This window comes from Tachypleus tridentatus, chromosome 13, assembly GCF_004210375.1.
Source record: "Tachypleus tridentatus isolate NWPU-2018 chromosome 13, ASM421037v1, whole genome shotgun sequence".
In the NCBI taxonomy this organism is placed as follows: domain Eukaryota; kingdom Metazoa; phylum Arthropoda; class Merostomata; order Xiphosura; family Limulidae; genus Tachypleus; species Tachypleus tridentatus.
In genome coordinates this window covers 17,855,024-17,871,008 of record NC_134837.1, presented here as the reverse complement: position 1 = coordinate 17,871,008, position 15,985 = coordinate 17,855,024, and the positions used below count along the sequence as shown (strand labels likewise).

The 15,985-nt window shown below is 34.7% G+C and overlaps 1 protein-coding gene across 1 annotated transcript in view; it reads left to right on the top strand.

Annotated features, from left to right (window-relative positions):
* Window positions 1-1,343: 1,343 nt before the first annotated feature.
* The window catches only part of LOC143238996 (neural cell adhesion molecule 2-like), a 414,991-nt gene continuing 400,349 nt past the window's right edge, over window positions 1,344-15,985 (top strand). Inside the window, exon 1 of the mRNA XM_076479701.1 lies at window positions 1,344-1,733. Coding sequence (XP_076335816.1) covers window positions 1,673-1,733 — 61 coding nt within the window. The 5' untranslated portion in view covers window positions 1,344-1,672. The remainder of the gene's footprint in view (window positions 1,734-15,985) is intronic.

Genomic DNA, 15,985 nt, shown 5'->3' with positions numbered 1-15,985 from the left:
ATTAGATGTATGCTCTGCCGACTCGAAACTGTACAGAAGTATTTATAATCTGCGTAACCCCATATGAACTCCAGCGAGCACGTTTGGAATTTTCAACATGAATTGCACGTAGATTAAAGAGCCGAGCCAGAGTGTCTTAATGATCACGCATGGCTGTCCTTGTTTATTTGTTTGTTATTTTGAATTTCGCGCAAAGCTACACGAGGTCTATCTGCGCTAGCCATCCCTAATTTAGTAGTGTAAGACTAGAGGAAAGGCAGCTAGTCATCACCACCCACCGCCAACTCTTGGGCTACTCTTTTATCAGCGAATGGTGGGATTGACCGTCACATTATAACGCCCTCACGGTTGAAAGGGCGAGCATGTTTGGTGTGACGGGTATTCGAACCCGCGACCCTCATATTGCAGCCTAAAGTCAAAATGTTGTTCATGAATAACAGAAATATATATCTTTCAATAGTTTATGTTATCCATCACTTTGTGATCTATGCTTTTTATTGTGGAATTAACAAAACATAACGAATTTTATTTCCAAATGCAGCTGTTTTTATTGTAGCGCCATCTGGTCGTGCATGGCCTGGTGGCTAGAGTGTTCGATTATCAATCTGTGTATCGCAGTCGGAATTTTGTCTCCAATCATACTTGCCCCTACATCAGCGGGGGCATTGTAATGTTTTACTCAATCCAGTTTTTCGTTGGTAAAAATAATAGCCCAAAGTTTGGCAATGTATGATGTAACTAGCTGTATTCCCTTTAGCCTTCTACTTTTATATTTGGGACGGCTAAGTCCGATAGCCTTTGGGTAGCTATTTATTATATTCAACAAGGTCTCGCCATCTAGTTGTATATACACATATGTGCAATGTTCACATATTTTGTTCCAAATTGAGTTTGTCATCACTAAATCACTCACCTTTCCTTACGCGTGACACCATAATTAACAAAACGATCGTAGTGCCCCCTTGTGATATTATATATAGAATTTTTTTTTTTTCTAAACGATATCACTGATATTTTTAGTAAAAGAAAAATAAATGAAAATACTTATAAATTATAAAAAGTTAAAGAGATGACAAAGATGTTTGGGATTTTTCCATATTTAAAAATATATATATTTTTCAATTCGATAAGCACTTCTCTGTTAAACGTGTAACTGAATACAGATCAGATAGTTTCCAAGTATTAAGTTATAAACAGACTTGTTACCACGCTCAACAGTGCTGCCCATTATAGACGTGACTTTTAGCGCAAAAGCAGAATAATGGTCCTATTAAACAATCCTGAACCCAATTTTACCACAGGCTAAATCAGGCTGTGTAACTAAATTCATATGCGACGGTAAAGCGTCACCTATAGTTTTCTCTAAGTGATCGATACTGGAGGCGGCGCTGCAATTCGATAAGATACGAAGATCCGAGGAAGAAAAGTGAGTATTGTCGTCTGCTGCCTTGTGGTGGCAAGAGAGAAAGTTAGAAGTCGATGGAAAATAAATATTTTGAGAAGTCCACGCAAAACAAATTCAGAGAGACAGCAAGAATAGATTAAAAATTATAAAGTACAGAAGATATAAGTTGTTTATGAAGTTTGCGTTTAAATAAAGTCAAACAGAACTGAAAATATAAGCCGTTGAGTCATCCCTCTGTTCAGAACTTTATCAGAATTATTCATCAGAATGAGGTTCAACACTTTACTCTTGTCAACATCCTGGCTTCTACTTGCTAGTGAACTGAACGGTAAGTTGAGTTGGGACAAGTGTAAATACGCGCCTCCGTTATTGTAACTCAGAATACTACATTAAACATTCTATTTTCATTCTACATTCATATTGTACATAACATTTATATGTAACTGAAGGACCTATACTAAATATTACGATTTAACGTTATATATCAGCATTGTTTTAACTGAAGACATTATATCAAACATTCTACATTAACATTATGCAACAACATTGTCGTAACTGAGAACACACACTAAATATTCTACTTTAGACCTGAATAGAATGAGCAAGCTTTGCCGGTTTCAAAACTTTATTAATAGTTACACCTAGTTTCTGGTATTATCCAGAAGTTTATTTCTAACTTTGAAGATCATATTTTGATTTATGTTCCCCGTGTCCTAACCCTTGTTTGTACAAAAACATTGCATAAAGATACAAATCTGAAGGTAATTAAGCTAAAATTTAGCCTAAGTTTTTAATATTTTTACTATCGTAAACATGGTTTGAGTTTCATGTCACAGAAAATATAGGTTGAAGGCGAAGCTCTCGGCATTTTAATAAAACTGTATGAATATTTATGAGAAAACGTTTTTTAAATGCTTTGAATGTTCTAGTTATTTCTAGTAATCAGCGATGATATTATAGTTGAACGAGTGCAAAAACAACTTAAAAACGAACACAGTTAAGCCTATCTTTGCTATTAAGAACAATAAGATTACGCCACATAGTGATAAATGTTTATATGTTTACCGCGAAATAAATAAGCTACACAGCTTTTTGTTATCTTTTTCGTAAAATTATAGTTTTGTTGGTTTTTTACATTTGTTGCTGTTACGGACCTACACCCATATTTATGGCAGCGCAAATTCTGTTTGCAAATAAAACATATCCTTCCCTTCATATTGATATTGTTAATTTATTTATTTATACATTTGTTAATTATTGCAAAATCACACACGTGATTCTGTAAAATATTGAAAACTAATAATTTTGACTTGTATAAAAGTATGTTATTCCCACGATATGTTTCTTGAAAGGGGAATTCAATATTATCAAGAAGAACAGAGGTATTATAAAGACGATTTGTATGACGTCCAGATGCTTGATAATAAGTGTATTGTTTACAGCACTATAGAAACGATTTGTATGACGTCCAGATGCTTGATAACAAATGTATTGTTTACAATAATATACAAACGATTTGTATGACGTCCAGATGCTTGGTAATAAGTGTATTGTTTACAACAGTGTAGAAACAGTTTATATCATGTTTAAATATTTGGTAGTAAGCATATTATAAATATTTTTATATCTTCATTATTTCGCTGGTAATATTTTTATTTTTATGTACAATGCAAGCTTGAGATGAGGCCTGTGATTTGGGAAGGTAATTTTAAAAATCGACTTTGACCATTCTTATTTTAATAACTCTAAATATTACCTGTTAAGTTATTTTGACAAAGTAAATGTATAAGAGCCCAAAACCTAGAGATTGGATGAACAAAATTAATTATAATATTAACGGTTCTGTTTATAGATTATTATTTGATTATTAGCGTTATTTAATTTAATGTGCTGAGAGTAAGAACATTAATGAAACATATACCACGTTTCGATCCGTGGTGAGATTATTGTTTTGTAGTTGTTGAAATGATCGTGTCGTTTTAAATATATTTTTCTTTATTGTAAAAGCTTTAATTGCAAATAAAATAATATTAAGTGTATTGTCAAACTAAATAATCTATGTTTTTTTTACTTGTTTGATATCAAAACGTTGAGAAAGTTTTAATAAGTGTTTTAAAAAAACGCTCCAAAATATGTTTGTTAACATAAGAAGTTCAGGTTTTTGTATTGTAAAACTAGGATATTCAAAGATTTTATTGATGGCTTGTAAGGTGTTTAAAACGTTGTTTGTTAACTTACAAAATATTTGAAGAAGTGTGTAAATCTATCTACAAAATATTCAGCTAAGTTTACTTATTATCATTATGAAACTTTTACATACTTTAGTATGTGTGTGCTTTTTGTGTGTTTCTTACAGCAAAGCCACATCGGGCTATCTGCTGAGCCCACCAAGAAGATGGTTTCAAATGTAATTAGAATGAAATATGTCTATTTTACACAGGCCTAAAATTACAAACATAAAAGGCGAAGCAAAATGTTGTATTTATTCACATTTGTGTGACACATGTATCCATACGCATGTTCCTCGGTTTGTTTTGAATTTCGCGCAAAGCTACACGAGGGCTATTTGCGCTAGCTGTCCCTAATTTAGCAGTGTAAGACTAGAGGGAAAGCAGTTAGTTAACACCACCCACCCTCAGCTCTTGGGTTACTCTTTTACCAATAAATAGTGGAATTGACCGTCACATTATAATGCTCCACTGCTGAAAAGGTGAGCCTGTTTGGTACGACGGGGATTCGAACCCGCGACCCTATGATTATGAGCCGAGTGCCTCAAACAACTGGCCATGCCGAACCTATTCACTGGAAAAACTAATCTAAATATTTCTTGTTATAATAAGTCACGTTTTTCTCTGTGTTTCTATTGACTAATGGGCACACTCGTTCTGTAAAGAAATAAGTAGAACACATACGTAGTTTATATAGCTTTTGGATATATTTACCAAAGAACATGAAATAGTTAAAATAAAATGATATACAAACTGTCTTAAATATTGTTTTCGGTTACATACAGTATTTTATTTACGTAGCTATTTTGTATCCTGTTCTTAAAATTATATTTTAATTATAATTTCGAAAATATTCTAACTCACTTTATTCTTTAGCCTCGCTATGATAACACAGGCCTGCGGAATTAAACTTGATAAAAGTTGTGTTGGTTTTGATAACGGATGTTTCATAATACAGCTACGCAGATTTCTAATATTTGTTTCTATTACATTATGTTTTCTTAGAAATTGGGAAGAAAAACAAATTATTGGTTAAATCAAATTCATTATTTCTTTTACCACAATTAACAATTTTCATTGTTATGTTTGGGTTTCAAAAAGATCGATAAGGTTCTCACGTCGCGATTGGTCTAGACAAGAGGCCCTGGCATGGCCAGGTGGTTTAAGGCGCTCGACTCGTAATCTAAAGGTCGCGGGTTCGAATCCCCGTCGTACCAAACGTGCTCATCCTTTCAGCCATGAGAGCGTTATAAAGTTTCGGTCAATATTACTATTCGTTGGTAAAAGAGTAGCCTAAAAGTTGGCGGTGGGTGGTGATGACTAGCTGCCTTCCCTCTAGTCTTATATTGCTAAATTAGGGATGGCTAGAGCAGATAGACCTCGAGTAACTTTGAATAAAACATGGTTTTGAGATATATATAGCTCGTGGTTGTCAGCATTTTAAGTGTAATCTTTTTAAAAGCTTTTGTGAAAAATCTGTACGTTATGGAGAAAAATGGAAATTATTTTCGGATTCAGAGTACAGATGTTACTATAAAATATGTAAAAAGTTTAAGACAACAAAACCATCACAGTCCTGTGTAATGAGGCAGTGCGAGGGGTTATATTTAGGTATCTCTCTGGTTCTGTCTGAACAAGTTACATCACATTATAAACACACAGCAGAAGTGTTGAAGATGATTTCTTATTAAGTTATAAATAATCTCATTTTTTTTTCTTTGGTAAAACCTCACTTGCACGTAGTTAACATTACGCCATAATATTATAAACTTGAAATCAGGTTGTGTGGTCAACATGTGAAAATATTCTATACTTCATAGTCAATACAAGCTCAGAATACTCGGGTGAGTAATTGTTTCTAGTTTGGAAAGCACTGAGCCGAGACATTTAAATAAATATTTCGTAACATTCTACATTTTAATTTAGTTAAATAACATCTTATCTTTAGTCATTTGCAAGTTTCCTGGGATATATTTACATAACTTTCATGTATTTTATCTGGAAAGTTACTTGGTTGACAGTACAACTATCCAGGAGAGAATTACAAACACAGTGTTGGTATTAGAGTGACGTGCTTAAACGACAACCATTTTACATTAAGTACAATTACGTAGAATTCTAACTGGTTTCGTAACAGTGATCTATAACGTTGCACTCATAAGAAGAGAATTTGGTTAGCTACGCTAGTGAAAGGAATCAAAGCGAAACCTAGAGGACTAACGAGCTTAAAATAAAGATAACCATTCTGAAATCACGCGACTCACTATCTTGGAATAGAGGTCACGTGACTCATTATTTTTGGATCAGAGGTGTACAGAAAACAAGGACTGTCTGAAAGTAAACTCAGATATTTTCTCCTCCAACTAAAGCTACTTATCTCATTCTTGTTTCATTAAGCTCCCGAGGTAAGACAATTTTCTCGCATTTACAAACATTAAGTCTCAGCATAAGCTAAAGCACTCAAAGATTCATTTGTCGTGCCGAGGGTTATAGTGAAATGTTTCACCTAACAGGCAAGAATATTCTCGATATGTTTATTTGCTACAGCTTTTGAAAACGCTTTTTTTTACAGATTCTAACAAGTAGATTTTCTCAGACTTATAACTAGTCTGTGTAGAAGCTTTTTACGTTCTCTAACATAAGAACACATGTGGCTTAACTGCAAAGACATCTTTCGCGGTCTCTAATACGTGTACGTTTGTTCAGAGTTCAACTTAGGCTTAGGTGTACACTTTATACACTTCTTCACCTGTGGACGTGTTCTGAGATTTATAACTAAACTTTTGTGGCACTGTTTACGGTCTTAAATATGTAGATGTATTCTCATAGTTTTAGCACTTGGATACTTTTTCTGAAGTCTATTAGCATTTGGAGACTTCTCTTAAAGTCTATTAGCATTTGGAGACTTCTCTTAAAGTCTATTAGCATTTGGAGACTTCTCTTAAAGTCTATTAGCATTAGGAGGCCCGTCATGGCCAGGTAGGTTAAGGCGTTCGACTCGTAATCCGAGAGTCGCGCGTTCGAATCCCCTTCACATCAAACATGCTCGCCCTTTCAATCGTGGGGGCGTTATAATGTGACGGTCAATCCCACTATTCGTTGTTAAAAGAGTAGCCTAAGAGTTGTGGCTGGGTGGTGACTAGCTGCCTTCCCTCTAATCGTACACTGCTAAATTAGGGACTGCTAGCGCAGATAGCACTCGTGTTGCTTTGCACCAAATTAAAAAAAATAACAACAAATGAACAAACCAAAGATATATTTCGTGATGACGAGAAAACCGCTTGAAGTAAAATGTATTCTCAAGATGGCTGGTATGGGTATTAAAACTTTAATTAAAATAAAGTAGAGCACAACGTCGCTTTATAGTTTATTTTAATTAAAGTTTTAATATCCATACCAGCCATCTTGATAATACAAAGATACGTTTCTGTTGTGCTAACAATTCATGAGACATTTTAATTTCTGCTCTTGTAAGTAAGTATGACTTTAATTATTCTTTTTAATTTACAAAACTGTCTCAAAGACATCTGGTGGCCGTACTCGTAAATATCCATGAAAGAACGTCTACTTTTACCGTTAAATTTCAAATTAGCAACTCCCTAGATCGCTAGTTCTTCCATATCATTAACCCGTAACTAGTTACACCCCACAGATTTCCAGCATTCTAGTTTTATTCACTCCATTAGAGCACATCACATGCTCTTAGATAATTTTTTTACTCATCTACTTCAGAAAAATCAGTCTCTAATGAAAATTTGATCAAAATCAGTAGCTTGAGCTGAGTGAATTTGATTGTGATGTAATACTATTTTAGGGTTATTGCCGATGAAGGTGACAAAATGCAGAAACTTGGAAGAAGAAACAGAAATAAAAAAAAAAACCCAACGAAACCCTTCAAATGTACAAAACTCATCCACATAAGTAACAAATAGGTCGGACGAAACGATGACACTTTGTGTAATATAAGTGTTAATAAAGAAATCAACAATTTGTGCTTGAAGTGTTGACAGAAAGTTGATGTCTTTGTGCTCCAGAAGAAATACTCAGAAATCCAGAACTTTGTATAGTGATTACCACAGAAAACTGTTTGGTTGTAGTAGTTACTGCAGATGGAACACCAGGTGGGCAACCAAACTGAATTGTTGAAAACTAGGGGACTACATGAGACTGTCTGATTGTAGTAGTTACTGCAGATGGAACATCAGGTGGGCAACCCAACTGAATTGTTGAAAACCAGGGGACAACATGAGATTGTCTGATTGTAGTAGTTACTGTAGATGGAACATCAGGTGGGCAACCCAACTGAATTGTTGAAAACCAGGGGACTACATGAGACTGTCTGATTGTAGTAGTTACTGCAGATGGAACACCAGGTGGTCAACCCAACTGAATTGTTGAAAAATAGGGGACTACATGAGACTGTCTGATTGTAGTAGTTACTGCAGATAGAACATCAGGTGGGCAACCCAACTGAATTGTTGAAAACCAGGGGACAACATGAGATTGTCTGATTGTAGTAGTTACTGTAGATGGAACACCAGGTGGACAACCCAACTGAATTGTTGAAAACTAGGGACTGACTACATGAGACTGTCTGATTGTAGTAGTTACTGCAGATGGAACACACACTTAATTTTTTCAATCACATTAACTCTATACATCCCAACATTAACTTCACATGTGAACAGGAAGAAAGCAATTAAATATCATTTCTTAACCTCAAAATTACAAAAACCGATACACAATTCAAAACAGAAATCCACTGAAAAATAACCCATACTGGACTATACATTCCTTGGGACTCAGCACATGAAACAAAACAAAAACTCAACATACTAAGAAACCAAATAAACACAGCCATAAAACTATGCTCACCAGATAAAATTAACGACGAATTAGACAAAATAAAACAATACTTCATCAACATCAATAAGTTTCCTCCACAAACCGTAGAAAACATTATACGCACACACCTAGACAGAAAGCAAAATCAACCAACAAAAGTAAGTATATCTCACGAATAAAAAAAATCACGAAACCATATACTGCTGTATACCATATATTCCTGACATCAGCAGACAAATAACCAACATTTGGCAAAAACTAGTAACAAAATATAACATTCCAGTTAATACCAAATTTATTCAAAAACCAGGCACAAAACTAAGATCTATAGTATGTAAAAACTACACTGACAAACACCACACCAACATTATTTATAAAATACAATGTGATAACTGCCACGACTTCTGTATTGGAGAAACAAGTAGAAAAATGGAAACCAAATTCAAAGAACATAAAAAGTCACCTTCACATGTTTTCGAACACTGCAAATCAAATAAACACAACATAACCATAGAAAACACAAATATCAAATAAAGAGACAAACATAAACAAACTCAAAATTAAAGAAGCCTTACTTATGGAACAACTTAAACCCAAAATAAACCAATATAAAGGAACACCTTTATACCTATATTAATATAATAAAATAAAATTATATATTCAAACATCTTACACCGTCCTCTACATTCCGACACTCAGTTACACAACCCTTTCCAAACATGTGGTCAGGTTCCGGTCAGTTACCTCTTCCTTTCTTTCTGAACCTCACGTTGTTCGCTATTCTACGTAAAAAGAAAAATCTCAATCCAAACGAGCCGTTTTTACATATACATTTTAAATATTGTTTATATAATTTTGATACAAAACTACTTTAATCATCGTTTTTATAATTTTGATACAAAACTACTTTAATCATCGTTTTTATAATTTTGATGCAAAACTGTTTTAATTATCGTTTTTATTATTTTGATGCAAAGCTGTTTTAAACATTGTTTATATTATTTTGATGCAAAGCTGTTTTAAACATTGTTTATATTATTTTGATGTAAAATAATCGTTTTTATAATTTTGATGCAAATTGTTTTAATTATCGTTTTTATTATTTTGATGCAAAGCTGTTTTAAACATTGTTTATATTATTTTGATGCAAAGCTGTTTTAAACATTGTTTTTATTATTTTGATGCAAAGCTGTTTTAAACATTGTTTATATTATTTTGATACAAAGCTGTTTTAAACATTGTTTATATTATATTAATACAAAGCTGTTTTAAACATTGTTTATATTATTTTGATGCAAAAAACATATATTATTATTTATATGTTTTAATTATCGTTTTTATAATGTTGATGCAAAACTGTTTTAAACATTGTTTATATTATTTTGATGCAAAGCTGTTTTAAACATTGTTTTTATTATTTTGATGCAAAGCTGTTTTAAACATTGTTTATATTATTTTGATGCAAAGCTGTTTTAAACATTGTTTATATTATATTAATACAAAGCTGTTTTAAACATTGTTTATGTTATATTAATACAAAGCTGTTTTAAACATTGTTTATATTATTTTGATGCAAAGCTGTTTTAAACATTGTTTATATTATTTTGATGCAAAGCTGTTTTAAACATTGTTTATATTATTTTGATGCAAAGCTGTTTTAAACATTGTTTATATTATTTTGATGTAAAATAATCGTTTTATAATTTTGATGCAAATTGTTTTAATTATCGTTTTTATTATTTTGATGCAAAAAACATATATTATTATATATATGTTTTAATTATCGTTTTTATAATGTTGATGCAAAACTGTTTTAAACATTGTTTATATTATTTTGATGCAAAGCTGTTTTAAACATTGTTTATATTATATTAATACAAAGCTGTTTTAAACATTGTTTATGTTATATTAATACAAAGTTGTTTTAAACATTGTTTATGTTATATTAAAACAAAGCTGTTTTAAACATTGTTTATGTTAATTCAAGGAATGTTTCTGAATACTGATTTTATATATGTTTTAAAAATCTAATACCAGATTACTATTTGGTGTTTGTTCAAAGTAAAATTCAATTGTAATCATATCACTTATTTATACCTTTAATTATAAGTGCTTTGATACCGGAGCTAATTTATTATAGAAACTTTCCTCAAAGCTGGTTTAACGCAGAAATTACCTTCAGGAACAACATGTTAATGTCAATTTAATTCAGAAACTATTTACAAAAAATACATATTAGAGCTAATCTAACACATACATTACCCTCATTAATTTGATATTAGAACTATTTTAGCATAGAAACACTATCAAAGATTACATATTAAAACTTAGTTAACACGGAAGCTACCTTCAATAGATGATATTAAAGTTAATGTAACACCAAAACTACGTTCAAGTAGTACGTGTTGGAGCTATTTTAACTAAGATATTGGGTTTGATAGTCGATATTGGAGCTCATTTAACACACAAAACACTTCCACTTTTGTAATATTACACATTCAAATACAAATACATGACTCGTATATCTTGTATTACACCCTTGTTTATAACGTATAAGAAAACAAATTAAAAACAACTGCTTAAAATACCTATAATTTGCAGAGTGAATGTCTATCATATTGAGTTTACTAAAGTAACAAACTTTTGTCGTCTTTAGTTTGCAATAAGATATTTTTAAATACACCACAGAGTGAATAAAATTATTTGCTTAAAAGAGACTCTAAAATGACCTGGATTACTTGAAAGTTATTTAAGTAGTTTGTCGGGTTAACGTAGTTTACAAATATTCTAGTTTCTTTAAAAATAAACTATCATGGTAATGTATTTCCATGAGATCATTGTGTTTAATAATCATTCATAACAAACTACCTGAACCACTTGAGGCAGAGATGAAAGAAAACCATTGTACGTCAAACCACCAAGAAATTAATTACAGGGATATATGTACATGTACTATTGTCAATACAACGTTTTCATCTCAGAAAACACATGGTGCTTTGAAAATTGATCAGAAAGGGTCAGAAGGCTCATTTTATATCAATAAGCTTTCTGATACAGCTCATACTGTACCTGTCTCTATAAATGTTGGACAGCATTCAGTTTCTTCTATGTAAAATCATTTCTTACCAAAGATGACTTTACCTGCTTTTAGATAATTTTACTTTTTCTTACGTAAAATCTATAGACCCATTATCTTCATTTACATATACAAAGAAAAAAAGATTCTATCAAAGTTTTGAAATGAAGTAGAATAGTTTTGACAGCAGCTGCTCGTTTCTGCAATGCATCTTCACTCTCCTAACTGTTTGTTTTGTTTTTGAATTTCGCACAAAGCTACTCGAGAGCTATCTGTGCTAGCCGTCCCTAATTTAGCAGTGTAAGACTAGAGGGAAGGCAGCTAGTTATCACCACCCACCGCCAACTCTTGGGCTACTTTTTTTTTACCAACGAATAGTGGGATTGACCGTCACATTATAACGCCCTCACGGCTGAAAGGGCGAGCATGTTTGGCGCGACGGGGATGCGAACCCGCGACCCTCAGATTACGAGTCGCACGCTTTAACACGCTTGGCCGTGCCGGGCCTTTCTCCGAACTGATACTGTGTATTCTGGTTTTGTTCTTCCTAGAAGAATGTTGTAATTAATCCAAGTGAGATTGGCATCCAGTTTTTATAACGACTAAACTGACTTAATGTTTTAATGAACATGCACAAAATACTGGCTGAAATTGAAGAACAAAAGTATCAAACTAGCTGGAGGAATTTACGACGAAACGCTGAACGTAAGTCTGTCTTCGTGTGAGTTGTAGAATAATTAATGTGTCTAATGGCTTTACATAACACACATTCTCATGTCGCAGTCTGAATAAAAACACTTTTCACAGCATGTAGCTTTCAGAGTGTTAAATCAGTAAAATAAGAAAAACTTACTGTGTTTACAGAGTATTGAATTAACATTGATATCAAACTACATTTCTGTTCAAAAGCCAAGGAACAAATGGTTAGTGTTCGAAACAGAGCTTGTTTCTGGACGTTTGGACACCAATGTATTCCTGTAAGAAAAACACAAACACACTCTTTTCTATCGAAATTTACTTTTTTGCACGTGTCAATGATAAATGTTTATTTTTTCACGAGATTTACCTAATTACTAATTGGAGAAGCAACAACCACGACATATTACGAATATGTGCTACGTGTTGTACATAACATTTTAAAATTACGAATATTATTTCATTTCATCGAGTAATCGATTATTACATACTTAAAAGTCTGAGAGATAAGAACAAAACTACTTAATATTAACCAAACTCTTACATTAAAATTTTAAGATATTATGTTAGGTAGAGACTGCGAGTTAATCTTGCAAATGAAACTGTCTTAGTGACGTACTGTTTTTGTGACAAAAACGCTAACCTTTCTGTGTGTATTCGTTCCGATTATGATGTTCTAGTTACGTCAATGTAAAACACTGAAGTTTGCGTAAGTTCATATCTGTTTATTTGAAGAACATATGTCATTGGTGTGAATAAAGGATCGAATTCTATTCTACAGGAGATTAAGCATTTTTAAAAGTTCTTGTACTCGGGAAAATTATGTTTTTAACAAGTAAACAGATTTGCAAACATTATCGAAATATCATCTGACACGTGGAATAGCTTCGAGACCTCACTTCTGGTCATCTGACACGTGGAATAGCTTCGAGACCTCACTTCTGGTCATCTGACACGTGGAATAGCTTCGAGACCTCACTTCTGGTCATCTGACACGTGAAATAGCTTCGAGACCTCACTTCTGGTCATCTGACACGTGGAATAGCTTCGAGACCTCACTTCTGGTCATCTGACACGTGGAATAGCTTTGAGACCTCACTTCTGGTCATCTGACACGTGGAATAGCTTCGAGACCTCACTTCTGGTCATCTGACACGTGGAATAGCTTCGAGACCTCACTTCTGGTCATCTGACACGTGGAATAGCTTCGAGATCTCACTTCTGGTCATCTGACACGTGAAATAGCTTCGAGACCTCACTTCTGGTCATCTGACACGTGGAATAGCTTCGAGACCTCACTTCTGGTCATCTGACACGTGGAATAGCTTCGAGATCTCACTTCTGGTCATCTGACACGTGAAATAGCTTCGAGACCTCACTTCTGGTCATCTGACACGTGGAATAGCTTCGAGACCTCACTTCTGGTCATTTGACACGTGAAATAGCTTCGAGACCTCACTTCTGGTCATCTGACACGTGGAATAGCTTCGAGACGTCACTTCTGGTCATCTGACACGTGAAATAGCTTCGAGACCTCACTTCTGGTCATCTGACACGTGGAATAGCTTCGAGACCTCACTTCTGGTCATCTGACACGTCGAATAGCTTCGAGATCTCACTTCTGGTCATCTGACACGTGGAATAGCTTCGAGACCTCACTTCTGGTCATCTGACACGTGAAATAGCTTCGAGACCTCACTTCTTGTCATCTGACACGTGGAATAGCTTCGAGACCTCACTTCTGGTCATCTGACACGTGGAATAGCTTCGAGACCTCACTTCTGGTCATCTGACACGTGAAATAGCTTCGAGACCTCACTTCTGGTCATCTGACACGTGGAATAGCTTCGAGACCTCACTTCTGGTCATCTGACACGTGGAATAGCTTCGAGACCTCACTTCTGGTCATCTGACACGTGGAATAGCTTCGAGACCTCACTTCTGGTCATCTGACACGTGAAATAGCTTCGAGACCTCACTTCTGGTCATCTGACACGTGGAATAGCTTCGAGATCTCACTTCTGGTCATCTGACACGTGGAATAGCTTCGAGATCTCACTTCTGGTCATCTGACACGTGGAATAGCTTCGAGATCTCACTTCTGGTCATCTGACACGTGGAATAGCTTCGAGACCTCACTTCTGGTCATCTGACACGTGGAATAGCTTCGAGATCTCACTTCTGGTCATCTGACACGTGAGAATAGCTTCGAGACCTCACTTCTGGTCATCTGACACGTGGAATAGCTTCGAGACCTCACTTCTGGTCATCTGACACGTGGAATAGCTTCGAGATCTCACTTCTGGTCATCTGACACGTGAAATAGCTTCGAGACCTCACTTCTGGTCATCTGACACGTGAAATAGCTTCGAGACCTCACTTCTGGTCATCTGACACACTTCTGGTCATCTGACACGTGAAATAGCTTCGAGACCTCACTTCTGGTCATCTGACACGTGAAATAGCTTCGAGACCTCACTTCTGGTCATCTGACACGTGGAATAGCTTCGAGACGTCACTTCTGGTCATCTGACACGTGGAATAGCTTCGAGATCTCACTTCTGGTCATCTGACACGTGAAATAGCTTCGAGACCTCACTTCTGGTCATCTGACACGTGGAATAGCTTCGATACCTCACTTCTGGTCATCTTACACGTGAAATAGCTTCGAGACCTCACTTCTGGTCATCTGACACGTGAAATAGCTTCGAGACCTCACTTCTGGTCATCTGACACGTGGAATAGCTTCGAGACCTCACTTCTGGTCATCTGACACGTGAAATAGCTTCGAGACCTCACTTCTGGTCATCTGACACGTGATTTATTTACCTCTTCTCAAATACTTCAACTCTCATTTATTGTTTCATTTGTCAATATTGTTGTGTTTATTTGTTTAGGAATTGCGAGCAAAGCTACACGAGGGCTATCTGCTCTAGCCGTCCCTAATTTAGCAGTGTAAGTCATCACCACCCAGCGTCAACTCTTGGACTACTCATTTACCAACGAATAGTGTGATTGACCGTCACATTATAACGCCCCCACGGCTAAAAGGACGAGCATGTTCAGTGCGACGGGGATTCGAAACCGCGACCCTCAGATTACGAGTCGAACGCCTTAACCCACCTGGCCGTGCCGGGTCCATTTGTCAGTAAGCACGAAATGTTGGCTTACGGATAAATGTTGGTCAGTCTGTGAACGTCAGAACGTAATTATTGTCATTTCTCTTCGGGAAGTTGAACATTTCATCGTCTTATTTATAAATATTTTTTGTGACAAACCTTTGCCATAAATAATAAACTTTGTTGAGATGTGTGTGTGACATGAGTTATGTAGAACCAACAAGAGGGATTTATATAACATTTAGTAATGAAACTGTATTAGGCTTGCTAACGTTCTTTATTTGCATTTCTAATGAAATGAGTAAAATAATTTGGTCAACGTTTATGAATTTTAATAAGTTTGATGACATTTTGTAACAGGATTTAAGTCTTAGAATGAAAAAAAATTATGCTTAATATTTAGGACCAAAAATAAAACAAATATTCTAACATGTGACGACTTAAATTGTGTTTTAATATTTGAAACATTCATGAAATTCTTTATAATTCATTGATGGTGTTTGAAACTGTAAGGAAATATTTAATGAACACTAAATTATAACAGAAATATAAATGTAAAAACGGCTCGTTTGGGTTGAGAAAATATTTTACGTAGGGGAGCGAACAACGTTTCGAC